Source organism: Symphalangus syndactylus, chromosome 6 (genome assembly GCF_028878055.3).
Source record: "Symphalangus syndactylus isolate Jambi chromosome 6, NHGRI_mSymSyn1-v2.1_pri, whole genome shotgun sequence".
NCBI lineage: Eukaryota > Metazoa > Chordata > Mammalia > Primates > Hylobatidae > Symphalangus > Symphalangus syndactylus.
The window spans coordinates 53126461-53148292 of NC_072428.2; the positions used below are offsets into that span (position 1 = coordinate 53126461).

The 21832-nt window shown below is 57.4% G+C and overlaps 1 protein-coding gene across 6 annotated transcripts in view; it reads right to left on the bottom strand.

Moving 5' to 3' along the window:
- PDE2A (phosphodiesterase 2A) overlaps positions 1 to 21832 on the bottom strand; it is a 99676-nt gene that overhangs the window by 50681 nt on the left and 27163 nt on the right. The window contains exons 1-3 of one of the 6 annotated variants that reach the window (XM_055282840.2): positions 17449 to 17467; positions 17152 to 17227; positions 5959 to 6020 (exon numbers count right to left, since the gene is read on the bottom strand). In XM_055282840.2, the coding sequence (XP_055138815.1) occupies positions 5959 to 6020; positions 17152 to 17170 (81 nt within the window). In that variant the 5' untranslated portion in view covers positions 17171 to 17227; positions 17449 to 17467. Of the gene's footprint in view, positions 1 to 5958; positions 6021 to 6450; positions 6524 to 10625; positions 10699 to 17151; positions 17345 to 17448; positions 17468 to 21832 lie in introns of those variants that run through there. The other 5 variants (XM_055282839.2, XM_055282838.2, XM_055282837.2 and 2 more) reach the window with 5 other exon arrangements.

The following is a 21832-nucleotide window of genomic DNA, read 5'->3' on the forward strand; positions in this document are numbered from 1 at the left end:
AGTCCTCAGCCTCTGCTTGTTCCTTCAAGGATTTCCTGTTGTCAGGGCCCCCGGCAGGCCTGGCCTGTCTGGGATACACACCCCTAAGTCCAGAGGCTGGCCAGCAGGAACGCGGGCCCTCTGCCTCCCCACTCCAACATTCTGGCTGGATCCATGGGACTTTCCATCCTCCCCTGGTCCACCAACCTGGATCCCCCATGTGTCTGCACTGGTGCCAGCTCTACTGGGATGGATAGAGGAGGTCAGCTCCGGGCCTTGCCCCAGCCCTAGGGTGCCCAGGCCTGTGCTTCCCAGAACAGGGCTCCAGGGCAGCCTGCACAAAGCTGTTACAGCAACTGAACAACCGTGGACAGGACCAGCCCAATGCTCCACGTAAAGCTGCTGAAAGCCTGAGGGGTGGGAGATGGAGGGCAGAGGACAAGGGTTCGAGGGTTTAAAGTTGAGGAAGACTTCCCAGACGAAGTGGCTGAGAGCCAGGAAACAGGGAGGAGGAGGAGGAAAAGGCAGCCTGAGGAGGGGACGCAAGGCTGGAGGCCGGAACCTGAAGGAGACAGGATGGACCAAGAAGAAGAAAGGAACATGAAAGAGGCAGAGGGCATTTGTGGGGTTTGGAGAAAACAGGCTTCTCTCCCATCCGCCCCCATCTCTCCCTCAGCCAGCACTCAAACTCAGGCTCTAGGCAGGGGCCTCTGGCATGCCCTTCCCTCCTAGCCCCACAGACTGCCCCCAACAAGGGCGCTGCCAAGCTCCCTCTCCTGCCCCAGCCAGTCTGCAGGAAGGACACACGGAGGCCAGTGCACACGCTCCTCACACAGCCTGAGATAAATATTTCCCGGGAAACGGAACTTGTTCTCTCAGTGTTTACAGCCAAAGGCCAGGCAGAACGGTGGGGGGTGGGGCTGGCTGGAGGAACCTCAGCCTGGGGCTGCAGCATCTGGCCTGCGCACTGCCTCGGACCTGCCTGCGCCTCTAAGCCAGCTCCTGCCTTTCCCTGAGTCTCAACTCCAGGCCCTCGACGAGGCCAGCCCTCCCTGGGCCTAGGCCTGCCCGCGAGCCTGGCCTGGTCTCAGCATGTATCTTCTCTGGGTATAAGTCCCCGGTGCTTGATGCCTCCTCCTTCAGACTAGGCTTCTTTGATGGCAGGACCTGCGATGCCCATCTCTCTCTTTACTCAGTCAGCCAGGGGTGTGGACAGTGGATGGGCAGGCAGAGAGACAGGCTAGAGTGGCAGCTGAGACCGCCTCCCTGGTCCCAGGTCCCCGCGCTCCCCGGGCCTGTGCAGCCCGACAGGTGGGCACAGACAGATGGCAGGGCCTCAGGACCCCCATGGATGCCAGATGCTAAGGCCAACTTGTTGGCAGCCACTCCCTTGGGGCCATGGGGCATTGTAGAGGCCACTGGCTCCTGATGTGCAGAATCCAGGAGGAAGTAGCACATCTGGCAGTTAGGAGCACTCACTAGAGAATGTTAGATAAGGGCCTGAAAAGTGCTGCCTACAGCGTGCCCCTCCAGCCTCACCCCAGGGCTCCTTGCTGGTAAGCTGTGCTCCTATACTCGGAGCCTTCTCCCCTCCCACTCCTGCCCACACTCTCGCACAAGCTGCTCCTTCCCCAGCGAAGCCCTACTCCACCTGCATCGGCAATGGCAATACCCCCTCCAACCTGGCTCCCGCCCCTGCCTAGTGCTACCCCTGCAGCTGGGCCCACATATTCACTGGTGGCCTCAGCCTCACCCTGACTCTGGCACCAAGCCTTCCTCAGCCCAGGACTCATGGGCAGAGTGTTTTGGAGCTGGGTTCTGAGCATGAGCCAGCCTCCTGCAGCCCCCTCTGGGGCTGAGTCCTTGCTCCAGGCTTCTTTATCTGCTTGTTCCCAGTCCTGTTCTGGTCCTGGTTGTCCTTAGCTGCTGCTGTCAGAAGCTGACCTCACGGACCTCTCTGACTGCCTAGCTGGTCTCTGGCTTCTTCGGTTGGTGCCCTTGACCCTCTCCATCCTTCAAAGTTCCAAGGTTGCCTCCTCCAAGTCTCCAAGACCGCCCAACCCTTCTTGGAACTACTCCAGCCCTACTCACGGCCACTCTTGTTCATTCAAGAAGTATTTATTGAGCACCTACTGTATACCAGGCCTATACCAGGCACCACATGGGCCCAAGAAGGGCAAAGGAGACTGAGTCTCAGCCTCTGCCTCCTGGGTGTTTACAATCCCAGGGGAAGGACACACTACCTACAGCAGCCCGTGGGGTAACAGGTTTCCCAACTGTGGGCTCAGGGAAATGGGGACTGTGAGTGCCCAGGGAAGGGTGGAGACTGGCTCGGCCTGAGGTAGAGGGACCAGTCTGAGGAACGTCACAAAGGAGGTGACATTTCATCTGGGTCTTGACAAGAGAGTAGGTGGAGAAAAAAAGGAAAGGTATTCCAGACAGGTGGTCAGTGTGAGCAAAGGCAGGGAGGCAGGAGGAGCTGCTGTGTGCTGGGAGTGAACACAACAATGTGGCTGTAGCACTGGCTGTCTCAGGGCATGAGGGGACACGAGGGGACATGAGGGGACCCAGCAGGCAAGGCCAGCAATGCCCTGCCAAGAGGTGTGGTCTTCGTCCCAAGGGCAGCAATAGATGAGCCCGTGTTGGGCGGTGCATTTCAGTACTTATTGTGGATGCCAGTGCCCTCATCCACATCTGCCTCTCCCCATGCCCCCACTCCAGCTAAGGCTCCCAAGCCCCCATCTGGGCTCTGAGAGCCATCACAAAGAGGGCATTGACTCAGCGTGCTCAGTTCACCAACTTGAACTGCCCCAGCCCTGACTTTCAGAGAGACAGTAATGATGTGGAGGCCTGGTCCTGAAGGGGGATGCCAGGCTGAGCTGGAAGAGCCCCTCCTCCAAGCCAGCTGCTGGCACAGGGGCTAGGGAACCATCCCAGGAGGGTGTGCTGAACACACGCCTGCTGGGTGGCGATGGGTGCTGGCAGCTCTGCTGTCTTGGCTGCCGCCCAGCACATGGCGCTCTGCGGAGCGCCGTGTCTCACAGGGGTACAGCCTAGTCCTGGCTCTAAGGATGTCATCCTTGAGGGAAACAGGGAGGAGGCTAACTCTCCCCAAGGATCTGCCATGTGCCAGGCCTGCGCCGGGCACCCCACACATACAGTCTTTGTAACTTCTCCCAACAGCGCTATTGTGGTAATGTCGAGTAACAGTGATTACGTCCAAGAATGATAGAGGTTCTCTTTTTTTTGAGATGGAGTCTCGCTCTGTCACCCAGGCTGGAGTGCAGTGGCGCAATCTCTGCTCACTGCAAGCTCTGCCTCCCGGGTTCACGCCATTCTCCTGCCTCAGCCTCCCAAGTAGCTGGGACTACAGGTGCCCACCACCACACCCAGCTAATTTTTTGTATTTTTAGTAGAGACAGATTCACCATGTTAGCCAGAATGGTCTCGATCTCCTGACCTTGTGATCCACCTGCCTCGGCCTCCCAAAGTGCTGAGATTATAGGTGTGAGCCACCTATCCCGGCTGTGATAGACGTTCTTATCCCTGCCTGGCAGGTGAGGAGACTGATGCTCAGGCTGGTTAAGTTACAGGCACAAGGCCACACAACTAGGTAGCAAGGGAGTTGGGACTTGAACCTGTGCTCATCTGACCCCGTGGTTTGTCCACTATATGCGGCCATCTTGGCTTCCCAGGTCCACCCTGACAGGAGGGCCCCTCAGGCTCCCAGTCCCTTTTCCCTCCAGCTGCCCCTGTGGTCTGAGCAATGCCCTCGGGTCCCCACTCGCTCCAGTCTTGCCCTCTCGATGTTGGCAGTGTCCCCTCAGGCAGCCCATCTCTTCCCAGCAGGGCTGAGTATAGGCCTGGGCACTTGGGTGGGGTGCTGGCAGGACCCAGAAATCCAGCAGGCCCTGCCAAGAGTCCAGACAGACACTGTTTTGGGGATGGGTGTGGGGATGGGGTCAGGACAGAGCTGAGGGAGGGCTGAGAAGCTCATGGCTCCAGATCCTCGGTCAGAGGGAAGAGGCAGCAGGACCCAGCTCGAGGAAAGGCAGAGAGAATACAGGGATAGGAGCAGGTGGGGCTGACCCAGGGAAGCCTCATGGGAAGGACGAGGCCGATGGAGCTGGACAAGGAGCAGAACTTGAACCTGCAGAGGGCAGGCCAATGGCCTAGGCAGCGGGGGCTGCCCCAGAGGCATAGCAGGGAGCCTGGAGCCATACTCTTTCCCTTGGGGCACAGCCCCCGTTGCCCAGGAGGGTCTCAGCTTCACCAAAGCCCCATCCTCTTGTCATCCCTGGGTGGATGACAAATCCAGTCTTTCCTGGCGGTTGGCCGAGGCTGCTGAGACACTGCAGGCTCCCAGGAACACCATCTGTCCCAGCTCTGGGGGGAGCCCCCCCCATGGGGAATGCCATGGCAGTAAATAAATTAATAATGTGGCTTTCCAGGCCCTCCCCTCCCAGCTCCCTTTGCCAGTTCCCAGCAGCAGGGCCCAGCCCCACTTGGCGGCACATTCTCAGGTCTTGGCCCTGTGTCCCAGCAGGGAACCTGTACTGAGCCCCTCCTGTGCACCAGGCCCTGTGTGGGCACCTTCTTTCCCATCTCACTCAGGGACCGGGAAAGAGTGAGCCTCGAGCCTGAGACACATCTAGGCTCCACTCTTGGCTCTGTCCCAACTCACTTGCTGAATGATCCCTCTGGGCCTCAGCTTCCCCAAATGTGAAACAGGAATAATAGCAGCCCCTACCTCATAGGGGTGTTGTAAGAATTAAACAAGGGAGGTGTCAAAGGCTCCCGGCACACAGGAGGGCTGATACAAGCAGCATCTTCCTCTCCCTCTCAGCCGGGCCTGGGCAGACTCGTGCTGTTCTGGCTGTGGGTCCAGTTCTCTCTCTCTCTCTCTCACACACACACACCCTCCTTGTGCTGATCTTCAACATCAGCAGCCCACCTTGTTTGCTCATCAAGGCCCCTTTGAGCACTGAAGAGTCCTATGTGGCACCCCTCACAGGGAAGGAAGGCATGGTTGGGGGGTGGGGATGGCACCCCTCGCAGGGCAGAAAATTCTCTGGTTGAGCCCTGCACCAGTACCCATCCAAGGGTGGTAGAAGGTTCAGGAATGAAGAAAGCACAGTCCCCAGGCTCAAGGAGCTCACAGTGCAGAGAAGACAAGGCACACACACATACAGAGTCACGTGATGGAGAAAACAGGGTGCTCATGGCACAGCATGGTGGGCGACAGACAGCAGAGCACCCTGGCATCTGACTGCCAGGGCAGGAGAGCTCAGAGGAGGGAGCAGGAGCGAGCTTGGTCCCATGGTCAAGGGGTAGAGAGGACTTCCCAGAGGAGAGGAGGCTAGAGCTGATCCCCGAAGGATTTAGGAAGCTGAGGGGGGAAGAGGCCAGCAGGAGCAGTTTGGGGGAGTCAGGAATGGATGAAGGGGGACGATTGCCAGGCTGGGGTTGTGGAGGGGGCATGGCGATAGGGAGCATGGAGGATTCTGGGGCAAGAGAGTGACCAATTCAGGTCTGTGCATTAGAAAGATCCTCCTGGTGGCCACATGGAGGATGGGGGAAACTGCAAGCAAGCAGCCAGTGAGTGGCCCAGGGGAGAGTTGAGGGGGCCTGGACCCAAGCAGGTGGCAGAATGGAGAGGAGAGGAACTCGGGAAATACTCAGGGCAGAGAATCAACAGGGAATTGTTGGGTGAGGGTGGGGAGGACAAGGGAGGAGTCTGGGGTGACTCCCCAGGCGAGTTGGCAGGAGGAATCCTCATGGGAGGACTTCCAGGCTGGGGATATAGAGGGTGAGGGGAGATGGTCTTGATATGGGGGTGGTCCTAGTCTGGAGGGCTGGGGCTGGGATGTGACTCCAGCCTCCCTGTCCTCCCAAGGGGGAGGGCACCACTCCGACTGATCTTCAGTCTGCGCCCCACCCCCTCAAGCCCACCCACTTCTCCCTCCACTGAGCTCTCACCTCCAGTCGGTCGGCTCTACTCCCTGGGGGTCCTGGCTCCTTTGCAAGAGGGTCCAGGCTGGCTGCAGAGACAAGAAGGTCAGGGGCTGAGGCCGGCCAGGCCTTCTCCCCTTCTCCCCAGACTGTCCTCCCATTAGCCCCCAGCAAGCCCATGGATGGCCCCCTCCTCCAGGGAGCCTTGCCTGCTTGCACCCTGCTCTCTCCTCAGACTCCCTCCTTGTTCTCTGCTTCCCATGGGCACCTCTGGCTCTGCCATATTCTCTGTTCCTTGACTCTGAGAACAGAGCCATATTCCTTCTTTCCACCTAGGGCTCCTAAGGAGTGGAAATGACCACCTCTTTACTCTTTCTGAGGCCTCCTCCATTTCTGCTTCTCTCCAGGGAGCTCCACTAGCCCTCTCTAAGCCTCAGTTTCCCTATCTGTAAAATGGGATCCGTAATGTCCACCTCACACAGTCACTGGGCCTCCACAGTGAGTTGGGCCTTTACTCACAGACAACCAAGGGGCTTCCAGCCTGGGTGCTGTGAGTCTCAAATGAATGTGAGCCCATGTGGGAGCCCCTACCCCAGCCTGGCACCCAGTCATCTGAACTGGGATCAGACCCCCAACCTGTATCCTACCAGCACCACTTCCACAGCTTCCGGAATGCTGGCGGTGGAGACATTGCCACGGCAGCCTGGAGACACAACAGAGACCTGCTCACTCCTTCTCCAGAAGCCCACCACCCCGCGGCATTCCAAACCCCCAGCCTCTCTGAGGGGCACTGCCCAGGGCCTGGCTGCCAGGCTCCTGCCCCTCCCCACCCCCACCCAACAAGCCTACTCAGGCATCGGACAGGCGGCGGGATATTCTGAGCCTGGCTTCGTTCCCGTCAGCTGCTGGCCGCCATGCCAGCCTGGCGCGGGTGCAGGGGCTGATTTGATTTGGCAGCTTCAGAATCGTGTGGTGGGGACTGGGAGGGGGAGGGGGATGAGACACCCATCCCTGCTAGTCCCTGCTAGGAAATAAACAGCCTGAGGCACTCCTTCTGTGAGCTGGGAGGAGGGCACAGTCTGGCATGGAGGAGGTTCTGGGTTCCCTGCTGGTGTCCCCTTCTTCTCGCCTGGGCACTGGATACCTGCCCACGACTGCTGGAATCTCTGGCTCTCCTTGGGTTGACCGTAGGGGTGACAGGAGCTACACCTGGTGTGCGGAGGCTTGTGGTGTGGCCAAGGCAGGGTGTCTGGTTGTCCCACATGTCCCTGTGCCCTGCAGGGTCTTCTCTCTTAACTGCGCCTGCAGCTGGGCCTGAGTGTCACCTGAGGAGACTGGGTCTGTGTGTGGTGTGATGGTCTAGGTATGGCCATCTCCCGCAGTGACTGTGGTGTGTGGCTGGGCCTCTACGAGGGGCTGACTGCAGCCCAGGGTGTGGCGGGGTCACCCATGTGCCTGACTCTCCTGTAGGGCCTGGTATGCATTGGCCCTGGCTCGTTCCTTCCCTCTGTGCAATGACCCCACTCACCCAGCCATGTCCGGCAGAGGAAATGACGAGGGTTGAGATAAGTGCCTGACCCCAGGGCCGTCCCTTTTATCCACAAAGCCTGAGTCTTCTTTTCTACCCACAGCCAGATGGGCTACCTGCTGAGCAGCCAGGGACAGTCCCCACCCCTCCCCTGAGAGGAGGGAGTGCCAGTTTCACTGGAGAATCCAGCTCCCCCCTCAGGCCTCCCACCACTCCCAGGACAGCTTCCTGCCCCCAGCAGAGGTGCTGCCCGGAGGTGGAGGCAGGGTGCTGGCTCCTGTCCCTCCCCAACCCCACTTAACTTCTGGTTCCCCCTCCAGCCAATTTCAAGTGTGGGGAAAGTGGCTAGGATGAGGGGATTCTCAGCTAGATATTCTCAGCTCCCTGTAATCCCACCCTGCCTGTGTTTATCACCCTCCTATCTCCCGTACATAGGCCCCCCAGGCCAGCTCACCCCTCCTGGACACTGGAATCTGCACCAACCTGCCAATAACCTACCAGTGCCCTGGAGGCCTGGACTCCATAGCTGCCAGTTAGAGAACTGCTGCTGGAGAACCAGGGCTTCTGATTCCCAGACCACTGCACTGTGGGGTCAGACCAGGACCCTAGTCCTAAGGGGCCAACAGGCCAGGGCTGTGTCCAAGCAACCAGCCAGGGAGGTCAGAGGAGGGTGGAGTCTGCTTTAGGGAAGACTCAGCCTCTCATCTGTCACCGCCTCCCCATTGTCCCACGTCCTGTGGGGACCTCAGGGCTCTCCCCACCCAGCAACAGGAAGCCGAGCCCCTCCTGGAGACACTGAAGGAGTGGCCCCAGGACTGAAGGGGGGACTCAGCCTTCCCCTTCGAGTCACAGGAGGAACCTAGGCTCACAGGGTTCAGTTGTCACAAAGGGGCTAGTTGGACAAAGACGGTCTTCAGGGGTCCTAAGGGGCTTCCTGGAGGAGGTGTGTGAGGCCTGACAGGAAGAGGAGGACACTGGGTTCCAGGGTGGTCTGACCAGTTTTCAGCTGGGATTTATAGACCCCATGACACACTTGCACATGTTTATGTGTCTGTGTCTGGGTGCATGGGTGTGCATCCCAGTCATGGAGGCCTGAGCTCTAGTCTGTGTCCCAAGGACAGTGTCTGCCAGAGGCAGGAGTCAGCAGACAGCAGGGATAGTGAAGGAGAGAGGAGCTGGGCAAAGAAGGGGAAGGCAGGGCAGCTCAGGGCTGTGAAGAAGGGCTGAGGAAAGAAGCCCCCCACCGCGTTTCTGTAGGTGCCTGTGTGCTTAGCGCTGACCATCAATGTCAGTTCTCAAACCCTGGACGCCTGATGCCAAGGGCAGTGTGCGCCCATGACCCAGCGCTGAAGGGAGCACGGCACTGGGCTCTGCCTCAGCCTACTGTGCAGCTTTGGACAGGACCTTCCCTCTCTGACCTGGCCTCCTTATCCGAAGAATAAAAGGGTTGGACTTGGTGATCTCCCAGGGCCCTTCCAAATCTAACTTTCACTGGAGAGAGGCTTAAACCCAGAGAGAGCCAGAGACGGAGACCTCACAGGGATGGGGAGGGCCCGAGGGCAAGCGGAGATGAGAAGAGGGAAGGGGCAGCAGGAGGAAGCGGGTGACAGAGTCATGACAGGAGGGCCCGGGGAGGCACACTTCTGGCCTGCAGCTGGGGAGGGGCTCCCTGCCGGGGATAATGGAGCCTTGTGGAGGACTGGGGGCAGCTGTCACCACCACACCTGCTTCTGGACTGTGGGAAGAGGAAGACGGAGGGATGATGGACAGAGGCTCTGCTCCCTAACCTGAGTCCCGCCTCCACTCCTGCCCCTCAGGTGACCCAGGGGAAGTGGGAGAGGCTGTGGGCAACAAGGAACACCCAGGACTGGGAATCAGGCAGCCTGATTTCAGGCCCCGTTTGTGCTGTGTGACCAGGGCCAGCTTTGGTCTGTGAACCTACCAGGCAGCGGAAGCCCTTGGAACTGTGCAGCTGTACTGGGCTTCTAAGGATCCATCGGGGATGGGCACGCTGGAAGGAAACCATCCTCTGCAGCCTGGACCCCTCCCCAACTCTGGCCTGGGTGCCGAGGCATAGGAAGGACCCAGGAGGCAGTGAAACACTGGACAACTGGGCTGGCCTTCTGCCAGGCTGGACTGTGGCCTCGCACACAGGGGAGGACCTGTCAGCACTTCCAGTCCCTGACCTGGGACTCCCTTCCTTGACCCCTTCTCACTGTCACCCTTGGGGCAAGAACAGGGTCTTCCCTCCTCAGCCTATACTGAGAGGGTGCTGACGGGACCCCACTGGCTGTCCTGGCCTCTGCCCTTGTCTGAGCCTTTGAACGTGGGGCCTTCGCAGGCAGGGGTTCATGCATTTCCATGTCTGTGTCCAGGAAGTATTCATGTCCTGTTTTCCCCCTCAGGCTGTCAGGGAAGGGGCCGGGGTGAGCAGACCTCTCCTTCCTCCACTGCTGCCATTTCTGCCCAGAGACTTTGAGGGCTGGGACGAAAGGGTAGTTACCCCTCTCTCTGCCCAGTCTGAAATGGTTAAGGAATAGAGGCCAGTGCTGAAGGAAATGAGCCCCTTACCCTGCAAGCTTTGGGAGTGGCAGATCTCTCGAATGTACACACACCAGTTCTGTTGTGACAGGAGAAACAACCTGTGTGACCCAGGTTGAAAAGGTCTCTATTCTCCTCTAAGGCCAGCCCGGCCTCCTCTGTCCTCCCTCACTGGGACTGGAGGGAGCGCCCACCATTCTGAGCTATCTGTCTCCATTGCTTCTTGTTATGTTTTTAATAACTGAACATTGACATTAACAAGGCAGGTGGTTGCAGCTCTTCCCAGCAGCCCCATTTAGAATCATTGAATCATCAAACAATCAAATTCTAGAATCCTAGATTCACAGAATGTCCATATCTCTAGCTCCTAGAGCCTTAGCATCTTAAAGTCTCAGAATGTCGGAATCACACAACCACTCATCCACACAGCCCTGGCTGGGAGCTGAGAGTCAAGGAATGCTAGAATTGTCCCAGTTAGAACCCCACAGACTGACAATTCCAGATTCTCAAAATCCTATACTCCTAGAGCTAGAGCTCATATATCGCTTGGAGATATTGACCCCCAACTTCCTCCTTTTACAAATGAGAAAATGCAGCCCAGAAAAATGGTCTTGTGCAAGAATACCTGAGAGTGGGGGCCAAGGAATGCCCAGCTCAGAGACTGCAAGATCGGACCTCAGCATTCTGATGTTTCGGGAAATGGCACAGCTTTCCCATTCTGAAATACCAGTATTGATGTTGGGGTGATACTGCTCTTCAGCTCTGCCTGTCTCCCTTTGCTCTCATTCCCAGCCCTCTCCATTCTTCCGGCCACCCTATCTTCCTGCTCCCCCTCCACACCACAAGATCTCAGCCCCTCTTACCCTGAGCTCCCGCAACTCCCATGCCCTTCCTGTCTCCCAGTGGCAGCCCCCAGTAGAGGCAACCATGGATGGGAGGCATGCAAGGCCAACTCCCTTAGGGTGGGGGACAGGAAAGGCAGAATGCCTGCGCCCTGAAGCCACCAGCCAGAGTACAGGCTCTGCAAAGGAAGGGCCCTGCCGGCTCCTCTCAAGGGAGCTGAACAGGAAGGTCCTGGAGCCGCAGGGGGCAGCCACATCAGAGGCAGTAGCTTCAAGGGAGCCGGATCCAAAGTTTTGGGAAGCAGCTGAGGCTTACAATTTACATTAGAACAATCACGTATGTTTAGCATTTTCATAAATGTACATTTTTACTCATTTTGGAATGTACTCAGACATTTTTGGATTTGAATTTTATTAAGTATTACATTTCACAGATTGTTTTGATTACTGAATTCTGAACACCCTTTGCCCAGGGCAGATCCCGAGTTCCCCATGTTACAGGTGAGGCTGTCGCAGCCCTGGGCCGGCTTCAGGTCTCCCTTTAACCTCAAAGCTCATGACCTCCTCTGAGGCTTTTCCGAGACCTCTTGGTCCTTAAAGGGCCCTGACACAGGCCCAGGCCTCTGCCACTAACCCCTGTCTTCCCTCCTATACCTCTCAGAGACTGCACAAAACCCACCCAGACACCTGGGTGGGGCAGCATTCTCCTCCCTTGCCCTTCATGTCTACAGCTGGCTGGCTCCCTCCACCAGCCCTGGCCACTCTGTCCCCTCCCCTCCATTCTTCAGCCATTTCCCTGTCCAGGCCTCATCACCCCCCCTTACCTGGACCACACCAGCCTCCCCTCAGTCTCCACGCCATGGTCCAGGGAGCTCCTGAACATGCAGATCTGATCTGTCATATCCATTCTCTCAACTCTTCCCCAGGGTCAATTTCCCTCCAGAATAAGTCCGCAGTCCTTAACATGGCTTACAAGTCCTGCACCATCTGGCTGGGCCAGCTTCACCAGTCCCCTGGCACCCAGCCAGGGGGCCTGCTCCACGGAGTGGTGCTGCCACAGGCTCTCCTCCCTCTGTCTGCCACCAGCGAAACTTCACAGTAACCATTCTCTCCCCTCTGTCCAGAACTTTCTCCTGGCTTGGCCTTAGCTCTCAGTTTAGATTTGTTTCCTCCTGGAAGCTCCCCAACATGCCCCTCCCTCCCACTCTGGGCTGAAATAGGGGTCCCTGCTTTATATCACCATGGCCCCTGAGTTTATCTCCCTCGTTGCCCTCCCCACACACTCTACCAACATCACTCCCTGCTTCCCCGCCTCCCCTCCGCCAGCCCTAGTACCTAGGTCTGTGCCACCTGCCAAGGGGCTGATGCAACATTGCTCAGGCTTGGGGGAAGGTGTGGGGATTTTAAGGCCTGCATCCTGCTCATCTCTTCCCACCCTCTCTGCTGGGCACATAGCAGGTGTTCACTAATGTCCACCTAGGAAGTCCTGGAAGTACACATATGTGACTCAGACAGGAAGGGCAGTGTGCTCAAAGGAGGTAAGAATCCCTGGCTGAGTGGAACTGGAGACTTCCTGGAGGTAGCATCTGGGAGGACCCTTCATATGTCAGTCCTAAGGCAGCAATTAGGGACAGGCTGCAGGAAGTGCCCAGGCCAGCTCTAGGACCATCAGAGCAAACCATCAGTGGAGGACTAGAGTCTGCAATGAGGGGGACTCAGTGCCTCAGGCTCAGGGTAGTGGCCACTGGAGGAGCTGGCTGTGCATTCAGAGAAGCCTTCCTGGAGGAAGAGCTACTTCTGGCTGGCATGGGACAAGGAAGAAGGTAGAGATGAGTCAGGTTGGAGAAAGTGGTGAGGGACAGGGATATGGAAAAGAAAGCTCTGTAGCTTCTCGTCATTTACCCTTAGGATGTCAAGATCAGGGAGGTCGGGGGATGGGCAGAAGGAGCAAAGAAGACTGAGGCAGAATGAAGATAACATCAGCACCGATGCCATGGTCAGGACGGGTATGGATAGCTGGGGCTGGCAGGGAGCAGGTCCCCAGCTGTGGCTGGGAAACATTTCCTGTCTCCTCGCCAGGGGGGTCATTAATAATCGTTTACCCGCTGCAGGCAGCACGGAGGCCAGCCATAGAGCAGCATGGTGCTGGGGCCAGAGCCCAACCTGGCAGCAAGAAGTGCTGTCTTCTGACACCAGCCGTGCCACCCTGCTGTGAGACCTGTACCAGTCACCTGACCCCTCTTGGTCTCTGGAGCTACTGGTAAAAGAAGGGCCTGATGAGATGCTGCCTGATGAGATGAGAGTCCCCTCATCCGTTGGACCCCAGTTTCCCTAGACAGAGCTGGGCTGCCAACCCTACATGGCAGTTCCGGTCATCTGATGATAGGTGTGAGCATCTGGACTCTGCTAGACCCAGCTCAGGACACACACGGTGGGTAGAGGAGAGACCTGGGCCCAGCCTCTGCAGAGCTCACATTCTGGTAGGAGCCAGACCCCAGCACCAGAGGGTGCACATGCGGAGCCCCACAGAACCAGGCGCCCCAGACTGGGGGAAACACAGAAGGGTGGGCAACTGACAGCATGGCTGGACACAGAAGGTAGGAGCTCCATGAGGCCAGTTTGGCCACCACCATGACCCCGGCACTTAAAACTGTGCCTGCCTGGTACACAGCAGGTGTTCCATAAAGACTTTTGGACAATTGCATGAGTTAACCTGCTAAATGAGACATCTGTGAAAGGACCTTGGAATTTGGAAATAACTGCCTAAAAGATGATGAAGATGACAATGTCAATGACAATGAAGATAATTCCAGCCAGAGACAATGGGATAAAAAAGGTACCGTGAAAGCTTGAGAAGGCTGGAGGCCCAGGGATGGCTACCCAAAGCCAGACAGTGTTACCTGGGGAACGGCCAGCAAGATCCCTTTTGCCAGTCAGGCCAGAACCTTCCTTAGCCCCAGGCTGCATTTCTCTGCCCGCCCCAACACCCCCTTCAAGGTCCAGCTCAAGCCCATTCATTTCAGAGAACCTTCTGAAATATGACACTGCGGCATCGACCCCAGCCCCTTCCCTGACTGACTCAGACTTCTCTGAGCCTTCCAATCTCAAGGAATCTTGGATGTTTCTTCTCTCAAGCACCTGCTGGGAGGCAGCCCAGTAGGGTTTTCCCACAGCTCTCTCTGGAAGGTATGACCTCGATCCCCCTACAGACTGCATCAGTCTAGAGGGTCCCCAAAAGTGTGACCAGCTCTCTCCTTTCAGATAAGTGTCTCTGTGAGCATGGGGATTATTTCTCCTCCATCTGACCTGGAGTGAACACAAATAGAACTAAATCGAGGTCTTCCTGGTTATCTCCAGGGGCTGCAGCCACACAGAGAAGGGGCGAGGGCAGGTGAACTTGGAGAAGCGGGTGCTTGGCTGCTCGGCTGCTCAGCCCCACTGACATGAGCCAGGAAGGGCGCTGGGCCACTATGGACTAAGACTGCATGGCTGGCAAACTCCAAGCCCAGCCCAAGATGTTCTTACACCAACAGGCACCACCAAGGACACCACCCAGGCCTCACTGCCTGCGCCGTATGCCTCCCCTCTGCGGAGCACGAAGAGGTGTAGTAAACACAGTGACCTTGCTGCCACGTGCATCCTCTCCACACCCTCCTCCAAACCGGGGCCTCAAACACCAGTCAAACTAAGAGGAAAAGAACAAAGGTTCCCAGACCGTGACATCGCCTGCCGCCTGCCTGTCCAGCGCCTGCTCCACCGGAAACCCAAAACAAAGGGCTTGGTCAAGGCAAGGAGGGTGAAGGGCAAAGGGTAGGGGCAGCTGGGGTTGGGGGGGCATGGAGAACATTCCAGGGCATCTCTAGGGACCTGATCAGGAGAGGAGCAAGAACAGGATGGCAGCCAAGCCCTTTTGCACGCATGCGTCACTCCACAGACATTTATGGGGACACCCACTATATTCCACACGCCCCAAATGTTACAGACCTCATTCCTCACACACACCTCATGCACACACTCCCACCGCAGCACATTCTACAGTCCTCAACACCCCCAACACACACACCGCCAGCTCACTGGCCATCCTCCACGCACTCCTCACCACACACACACACAGCTCACTGGGAGAAAAGATCACATAATCCACACATCACACCAAAAAGTCACCCAGCTCACACACCCTCACTTCACACCACACTCACACCGTCTCCCACCACGCACCTCACACGCCTCTCACCTCCCCAACCACAGGCGTATGCATCCAATTAAATTCAACACGCACGCCACCTAGACACAGAGACACATGCAGACACAACCTGCATAGATAATGTGCACACCTAATGTCACACGTTTGTGGGCACACACAGCCCCTCAGCATAGACAGACCTGCTGGCCCACTGCCTCCTCCCACCCCACCCCCATCCCCATATGCACGTGTACATGCACGCACACACACACACTCTCTCACACACTCACACACTTGTCAACTGGCTCCTCGCCTCAGACCCCTCAGCCCTGCCTGCAACCCTTTCCTGTCCAGAATCGCAGGAGCAGCCACCACACAGACACATGACACTCAAACACCAGCACTCAGGTCCTAATAGATATATTCCCCAAGCAATCCCAGGATGTGCCATAGTGACTCTAAGCCAGCCACCTAGGCTGCAAACACATTGGCACACACAGCACACCCTGCCCCAACTCCTCTCTGACAAGACACCCAATGGAAACCATCAGGCCCCTGCAGTGGCCCTTCCTGGCCACACACAACAGCCAGTAACATACACAACGACATGTAGAACCCTGTAGGCAAGCTGTCCCTACAACAACTCCACTGTACAATGACAGACATACAGCCACATACACACAAGTTCCCTATACACACAACAGCCACACACCCAGCTACCACTCCACAGCCACAACACTGCCTCCCCAGCCACACATAGCACACAATGCCATAGACCCACAATTCCCACACTTCCCATAATCTCCCCTCAAATAATTCCACTCTTGATGACACATTCATACACGGCACAACACACATGATTACACACAAGACACACCCAACACATGCAACCCAGCCCGTGCTACACACACAGAGGAACACTCACACAAACACATACACCTTAGAACCACCCAGCCTGGACACATCTCACCCCAGGTTGACACCAGATTGCAGTCTACTCTTCTCTATCTCAAGCCCTAGCCGCCCCCGTCAAGACCAGGGCAGCTGGGATGAGGGGCTTTATAAGTTACAAAAGCCAGTGCCCACCACATCATCCCCCCACCACCTCAGATCCCTGGGCACCGCCTGAGGGCAGCACACTCCACGTTCAGGCCCTTCCACCTGCGCCCACACCATGCCATGCCTGAGAACATGGGGGGCGGGGGTGTCCCAGGGACACTAGCCCTGCTCTCTGAGCCTGCCCCCTCCTCACCACAAAGCAGAGGTAGATAGAAGAGGAAGGGGTGGCTGCAGAAAGAGACCCCAAAACAAAGATAGAGACCTAGAGAAACGGGAGAGAGACCAAGATAGACCAAGAGAGGTGGGCACATGGGGCAACAGAACAAATTAGAGAGCCCAGAAACACTTGAAGAGAAACCAGCGGAGAAGCCCAGAGAATAAAGTGGGACCACTGTACCTGGAGAGGAACAAGAGGAGGGGCCCCCCACGAGGAAAGACTCGGAGATCTCCAACACAGGAGGGAGGGAAGGGATCAGGGAGTGGGTCCCACAGAGGAGGCCAGTGAAGCCCTGATGGAAGGAGAGATTTGGACTCTGGGGTAGGATCCAGGCTGAGGACTGAAGTCCAGATGTTTGGGTGGGAATCTGAGCGGGTGTCCAGTTGAGGCTGTGGAATGGAGGTTTGGGGCTTTGGGTGAGGCCGGCTCTCAGGTGGGGTCCTGGAGGACAGCTGGGGGTTCAGGTGCTCCAGGTGTGCCGGGAGCCCCACATATATGGTGAAGGTTCCGAGGCGTGGGCAGGGGTCCCCACTAATCTAAGGAAAGGGAATTCGAGGCTTGGGCACAGCTCTCAGTGTGCACTGCGGTCCCACAGTGGACTGGAAGCTCAGTGCTTGGGGTGGAGCCCCGGATCCGAAAGGAGTTCAGAGTCTGGGGTGACGTGTGGACTGAGAGCCGGGGCTTCAAGGGCTCTTGGTCTGCGCTGCCGTCCCAGCACAGGAGTAGAATTCAGAACTAGAGGAGGGGTCTCCTCCCTGAGAAGGGTTCGGGGGCTCGGGGGCGGGCGGACCCGGCCCGGCGCTCGCCGGACACCCCGTTCTCCTGGTGCCCAGCGCGGGGGCCCCCCTACCTGCAGGCTGTCGGCGCATGGCTGCGGCGGCGGCGGCGGCGGCTCGTCCGGCTTGAGGAAGACCTGCTGGCCCCGCCTGAGGAATTGGACAACAGCGATGAGGATGTGGTGCAGCACCAGGACCATGCTCGCAGCCGCCCGCCCGCCCGCCGGCCCGGCCGCTGCGCTCGGTCAGCGCGTCCGCGACAGCTTCGCCGGGTCCGCCCGAGTGTCCGCCCCGGCCCCGCCCCGGCCCGCCCCCCGCCCGCCCCCGGCCCGCCCCGGCCCCGCCTATGTCCCCGCCACCGCGGACCGCACCTCTCGGCCCGCCGGATCCTCCGACCCCACCGGACCCCCGGCCGCTGTCATCCCGCTTCTCTCTCGCCCTGGGTTCCCTCGGCCCTTCCAGCTGGCCTGCTGTCAGCCTGCGCTCGCTGCCCCTCGCCCCGTCGCCACTTCTCTTGCATCTCGCAGGGGCCGCTCTCAGAGCCTCCACCCTGTCTGATCGCACCCTGTTTCCCCGCCACCACTCTGGGGTCCGGGGCCCGGCCAGAGCCCCAGGCAGAGACCGGCGCAGTGGGGTGGGGTGGGGAGGGAAGGGGAAGGGGGGCAGGGGCCGCGGACACCGCAGGAGCCTCGGACTTGCTCCTCTCCCTCAACCTAGGAGGCAGGGGGAAGTCGGGAGAATGTTGGAGGTCGCTCCGAGACGGACAGGCCCTGGAGCAGTCGCCCATCCGCGAGGGAGACACGTGCGCACAGACACCGAGCGCACACACGGCGGCCGCTACTGACTGGGGCCCCTAGGCCTGGGCGGGCAGGTCTCTGTCGCCGTTCCCGGAGCCGGAGAGGGTGCAGGCCCCAGGGCCACACGGACCGCAGTTCCGCGGTGGGACCCGCGCGCCGGGAGCGCGTTTCTCCGCGGAGCGGCTTCTGGGTTCAGGAGCCTGCGGCAGCCGCGACGCTCCTGCGCCCCCTGCCGTCCCATCGCGGCGGCGCAGTCCGGCCTCAGTTGCCGGCTGCCCGGAGGGGCCGCGTCCGGGGATTCAGCGGGTCACCGGGGTCAGCTCCCTGCCCGGACCGACCCGGTTCTTAGGCCTCTGCTTGGCATGAAAGCGGCTGGGGCGGCAGGACGTGTCTGGACTGGAGGATGCGCTTGGGTCTCGCTAGGCCTTTGCCAGCGACTTGCCGCAAGACCTTGCTCGGATCCCCTCCCCCCACTTCCTGGGTCTCAGTTTTCTCATCTCCCTCACAGGACGGCCAGGAGGATCAAACCCGGGAATGGCGGGAAGGCAGAGTCCCCCGACAGCCCTCACTGTGGTCTGACCTGAATCCCCCCCTCAACTGCACTGCCGGCCCCTCTCTCTGCAGCTCCCCTCCTCACCAACTCTTGGAGGGTGACTCAGTGAGCCCCCAGCCTCCCAGCCTCCCAGCCTCCCCACCTCAGTTGGGTGATTCATCAGGGCCCTTTCTCCCTGGGGAGTGATTTTCTCAATGTTGAGTCATTGTGCCCATTCCTGGACACAGTCCAGGCAGCTGGCACATAGCCTTGGCAGAGCCCGGCCACCCCACCAACTCAGGGGGTGGCCCTCCATGCCAGCATGTCTCCCACCTTTCTTTCTGAGGCATGCTCTGGCATGCTCTACCCCACTCACCCTCAGTGGCTCCCTACCACCAGCACAATAAAGCCCCAGCCCTCAGCCTGGCGGGCCAGACCTTCTACAGCTGAACCCTCGCTTGTTCATCCAGCTCTGGCGCCCCTCCCCACCATTCCTTACATTTCCACTTCTTGCTCTTCTCACATCAATGACTGACTGACTCTCGCCTCCAGGCCTTTGCCCATGCCACCCTACCCCCAATACCCTCCCAGATCCTTCCCTCCTGCCTGTCATTTAGGAGCCATTTGAAGGCCCACCTCCTCTGGGAGGGCTTCCCTGGTCACTGCCTTATCCCTCTGGGTAGCCCTTTTTTGTGTCTTTCCTGGGAGTCACATCTGGGGACTTAGGAGAGGTGTGGAGTAAGTGATCTGGGCCAAGTCAATGTATTTTACTGAGTCTTCCAAACAGGGGCAATTCATCCTACTTATTAACACTGTAGAAAAGATTACCTGGGCTAAGATGTGTAAAGGTTCTGGCCCCCACAGGGCCTCCCTTCCTATTTTTGGCCTCAGTTTTCTCTTCTGCAAAAGGGGATGACCCATGTAAGGGCTTTTGGAAGGACTAGGTCTGAGTGTGAGCTCAGTGCACAAGTCTCTTGGTAAATTCTGAGCATGTGTCACTGGCTCAGTCCTGGGCTCTGGACAAGCCTGGGTGAGACACAGGTGCCCGGGAGGTATCTGTTACAGCCACTGGCCAGAGTTACTTGTTCTTCAGGGGAGGCCACCTCAGACCATGGTCAACAGCTGACCCTGGCCTGGCACCGCCCCCATCTCTTGGGCTCCCAACTCCAGGCACCACCTCCATGGCACTCACCTCTTGAGAAGTTATTTTATTTTATTTATTTTATTTTTAGTTTAGTTTAGTTTAGTTTAGTTTTTTGAGATGGTGTCTCACTCTGTCACCAGACTGGAGCTCAGTGGTGCGATCTCAGCTCACTGCAACCTCCGCCTCCCGGGTTCAAGAGATTCTCTTGCCTCAGCCTCCCGAGTAGATGGGACTACAGGCGCATGCCACCATGCCCAGCTAATTTTTATATTTTTAGTAGAGATGGGATTTTGCCATGTTGGCCAGGATGGTCTCGATCTCTTGACCTCATGATCCACCCGCCTCAGCCTCCCAAAGTGTTGGGAATCACAGGCGTGAGCCACTGCACCCAGCCAAGAAGTTATTTCTGAAGTCTTACTTGAATCTCTCAAACTGCAGCTCAATGACTGGGGTCCCTGGTGTGTGCTCTACGTGTCCCTCAGCTCAAAGAGTCTTTCTGTGTCAACCTTTCAGATCCAAGCATTCCTCAGAGGGTTTGAGTCCTAACTGTGCCACAGACTTGCTGTGGGATTCTGCGCAGGCCACAGCACCTCTCTAGGCCTCTATTTCCCCGTCTGCGAAATGTTATTACACTAGACCCAATAAATAAGTGCACTGCTTTCTTCCAGTGCTTGGTAGAGTGCAGAGCCCTTTCAGAAAAACCCTTTCACACAATCCCTGAAATTCCCCAACCAGCGCCCTTCCTGAGGGGGCAACCAAGGCTCCTTGAGTTGGCACATTTAAAGGCCTTGCCGAGCTCTTATAGCTAGGAGTGACCCCACTCCAAGGACTCCTCCACTCACACACAGATCCCTACCTCTCTCCAACTCCACAATCTGTGATCCTGTGCTGGGTTCTCATCCTGACTCCTGTTAGAATTGCCTGGGAGCATTTTAAATGCTGACATCTGGAACCCCCATCCCAGATGTTTGCAAATATCCCCAGGTGATTCTAATTTGCTGCCAGGTCAGAGAACCCTGGAGTAGATGCATCTCCTCCCTGGCTGACCTCTGTCCCATGGAGGTGAGGGCCAGGGCTGGCCCCTACTGGCCGAGTGTATACATCTGGGGCTGGGAGGCTTTCGCTTGTATTGAGCACATACTGTGTGCCTCACATTTCATCTCCTCAACAATGATATAAGGTGGGATCTATTATTAGTCACACTTCACAGATAAGGAAAACTCAGGCACAAAGTAAATTGCCCACAGTCACATAGCTAGTAAGTAGTCAAAATTCAAACCCAGGCCATCTCACTCCAGTCTGTGCCTTCAATACATTCCTTGCTTCTTGAGCAAAGGCAGGTAAGGAAATCAGATTTCCCAACTCCTCTTTTGTCCCCAAGAATGCAGTGGCTGAGGGTCCTACTATCCCAGTGTCTGCACCCTCTGCCCATCTCAGACACCAGGAAGCCCAGTCCCAGCCCCAGCTTTCCTCCCAGCTCCAGCTTAGGAATGCATAGCCCAGCCCCTCTAGCCAACTCTTTTTGTCTCCCCACCTTAGAGGCCACTTGGCCTGGAAAAGGTGACTCAGCTGTCAGCCTGGGTCCTGGGCCCACTCAACCTCAGGCCCTGTCTAGGAACCAGCCCTGCCTTGTTCCTAATAAAAATGACACCTCTCATTGGTAGGGCCTTGTGCTGGCGAAGCATTTCCTCACCCAGGCCCGATCCAACAGCCTCAGGAGGCACAGTATTAGCCCCATTTTACAAATAAGGAAAGTGAGGCTCAGAGAAATGTAGATGCTTACCCAAGATGGCACAGCTGGTTACTATAGGAATGTGAACCCGGGCCTATAGACTCCAAACCCAGTGCTCTTTGCACCAAGGATGAGCAGCTACTATGTAGCCCAGGCCCCCCAAAAACCAGGGCAGGTTCACTCTGACCATGTTCACCCTCTGCTCATAATCTTCACTGGGCTCCCTATGGCCTCTAAGGCAACATCTAAACTCAGTATAACATGCAAGGCTCATCCCCACGTGACTTTTTCCTGCTGCTTCTCCTACCACTTCCTGTCCAGACATGCCTGACTCAGCTGTACCCTGAACCTCTGGCTTTTCTTCCACCCCTTTGCCTTTGCCCAAACTGTTGCCCTCCCATTTTGAATACCCTTCCAAAGGCGTACCTGCCTGCCAATATCATACTTTCATTCATTCATTCATTCATGCCATAAATATTTACTGAGAATGTACTCCATGCCAAGTTTTGAGGGTAAAGAAATTTGAAAGTTAGATCTTTCAAGATGCAGG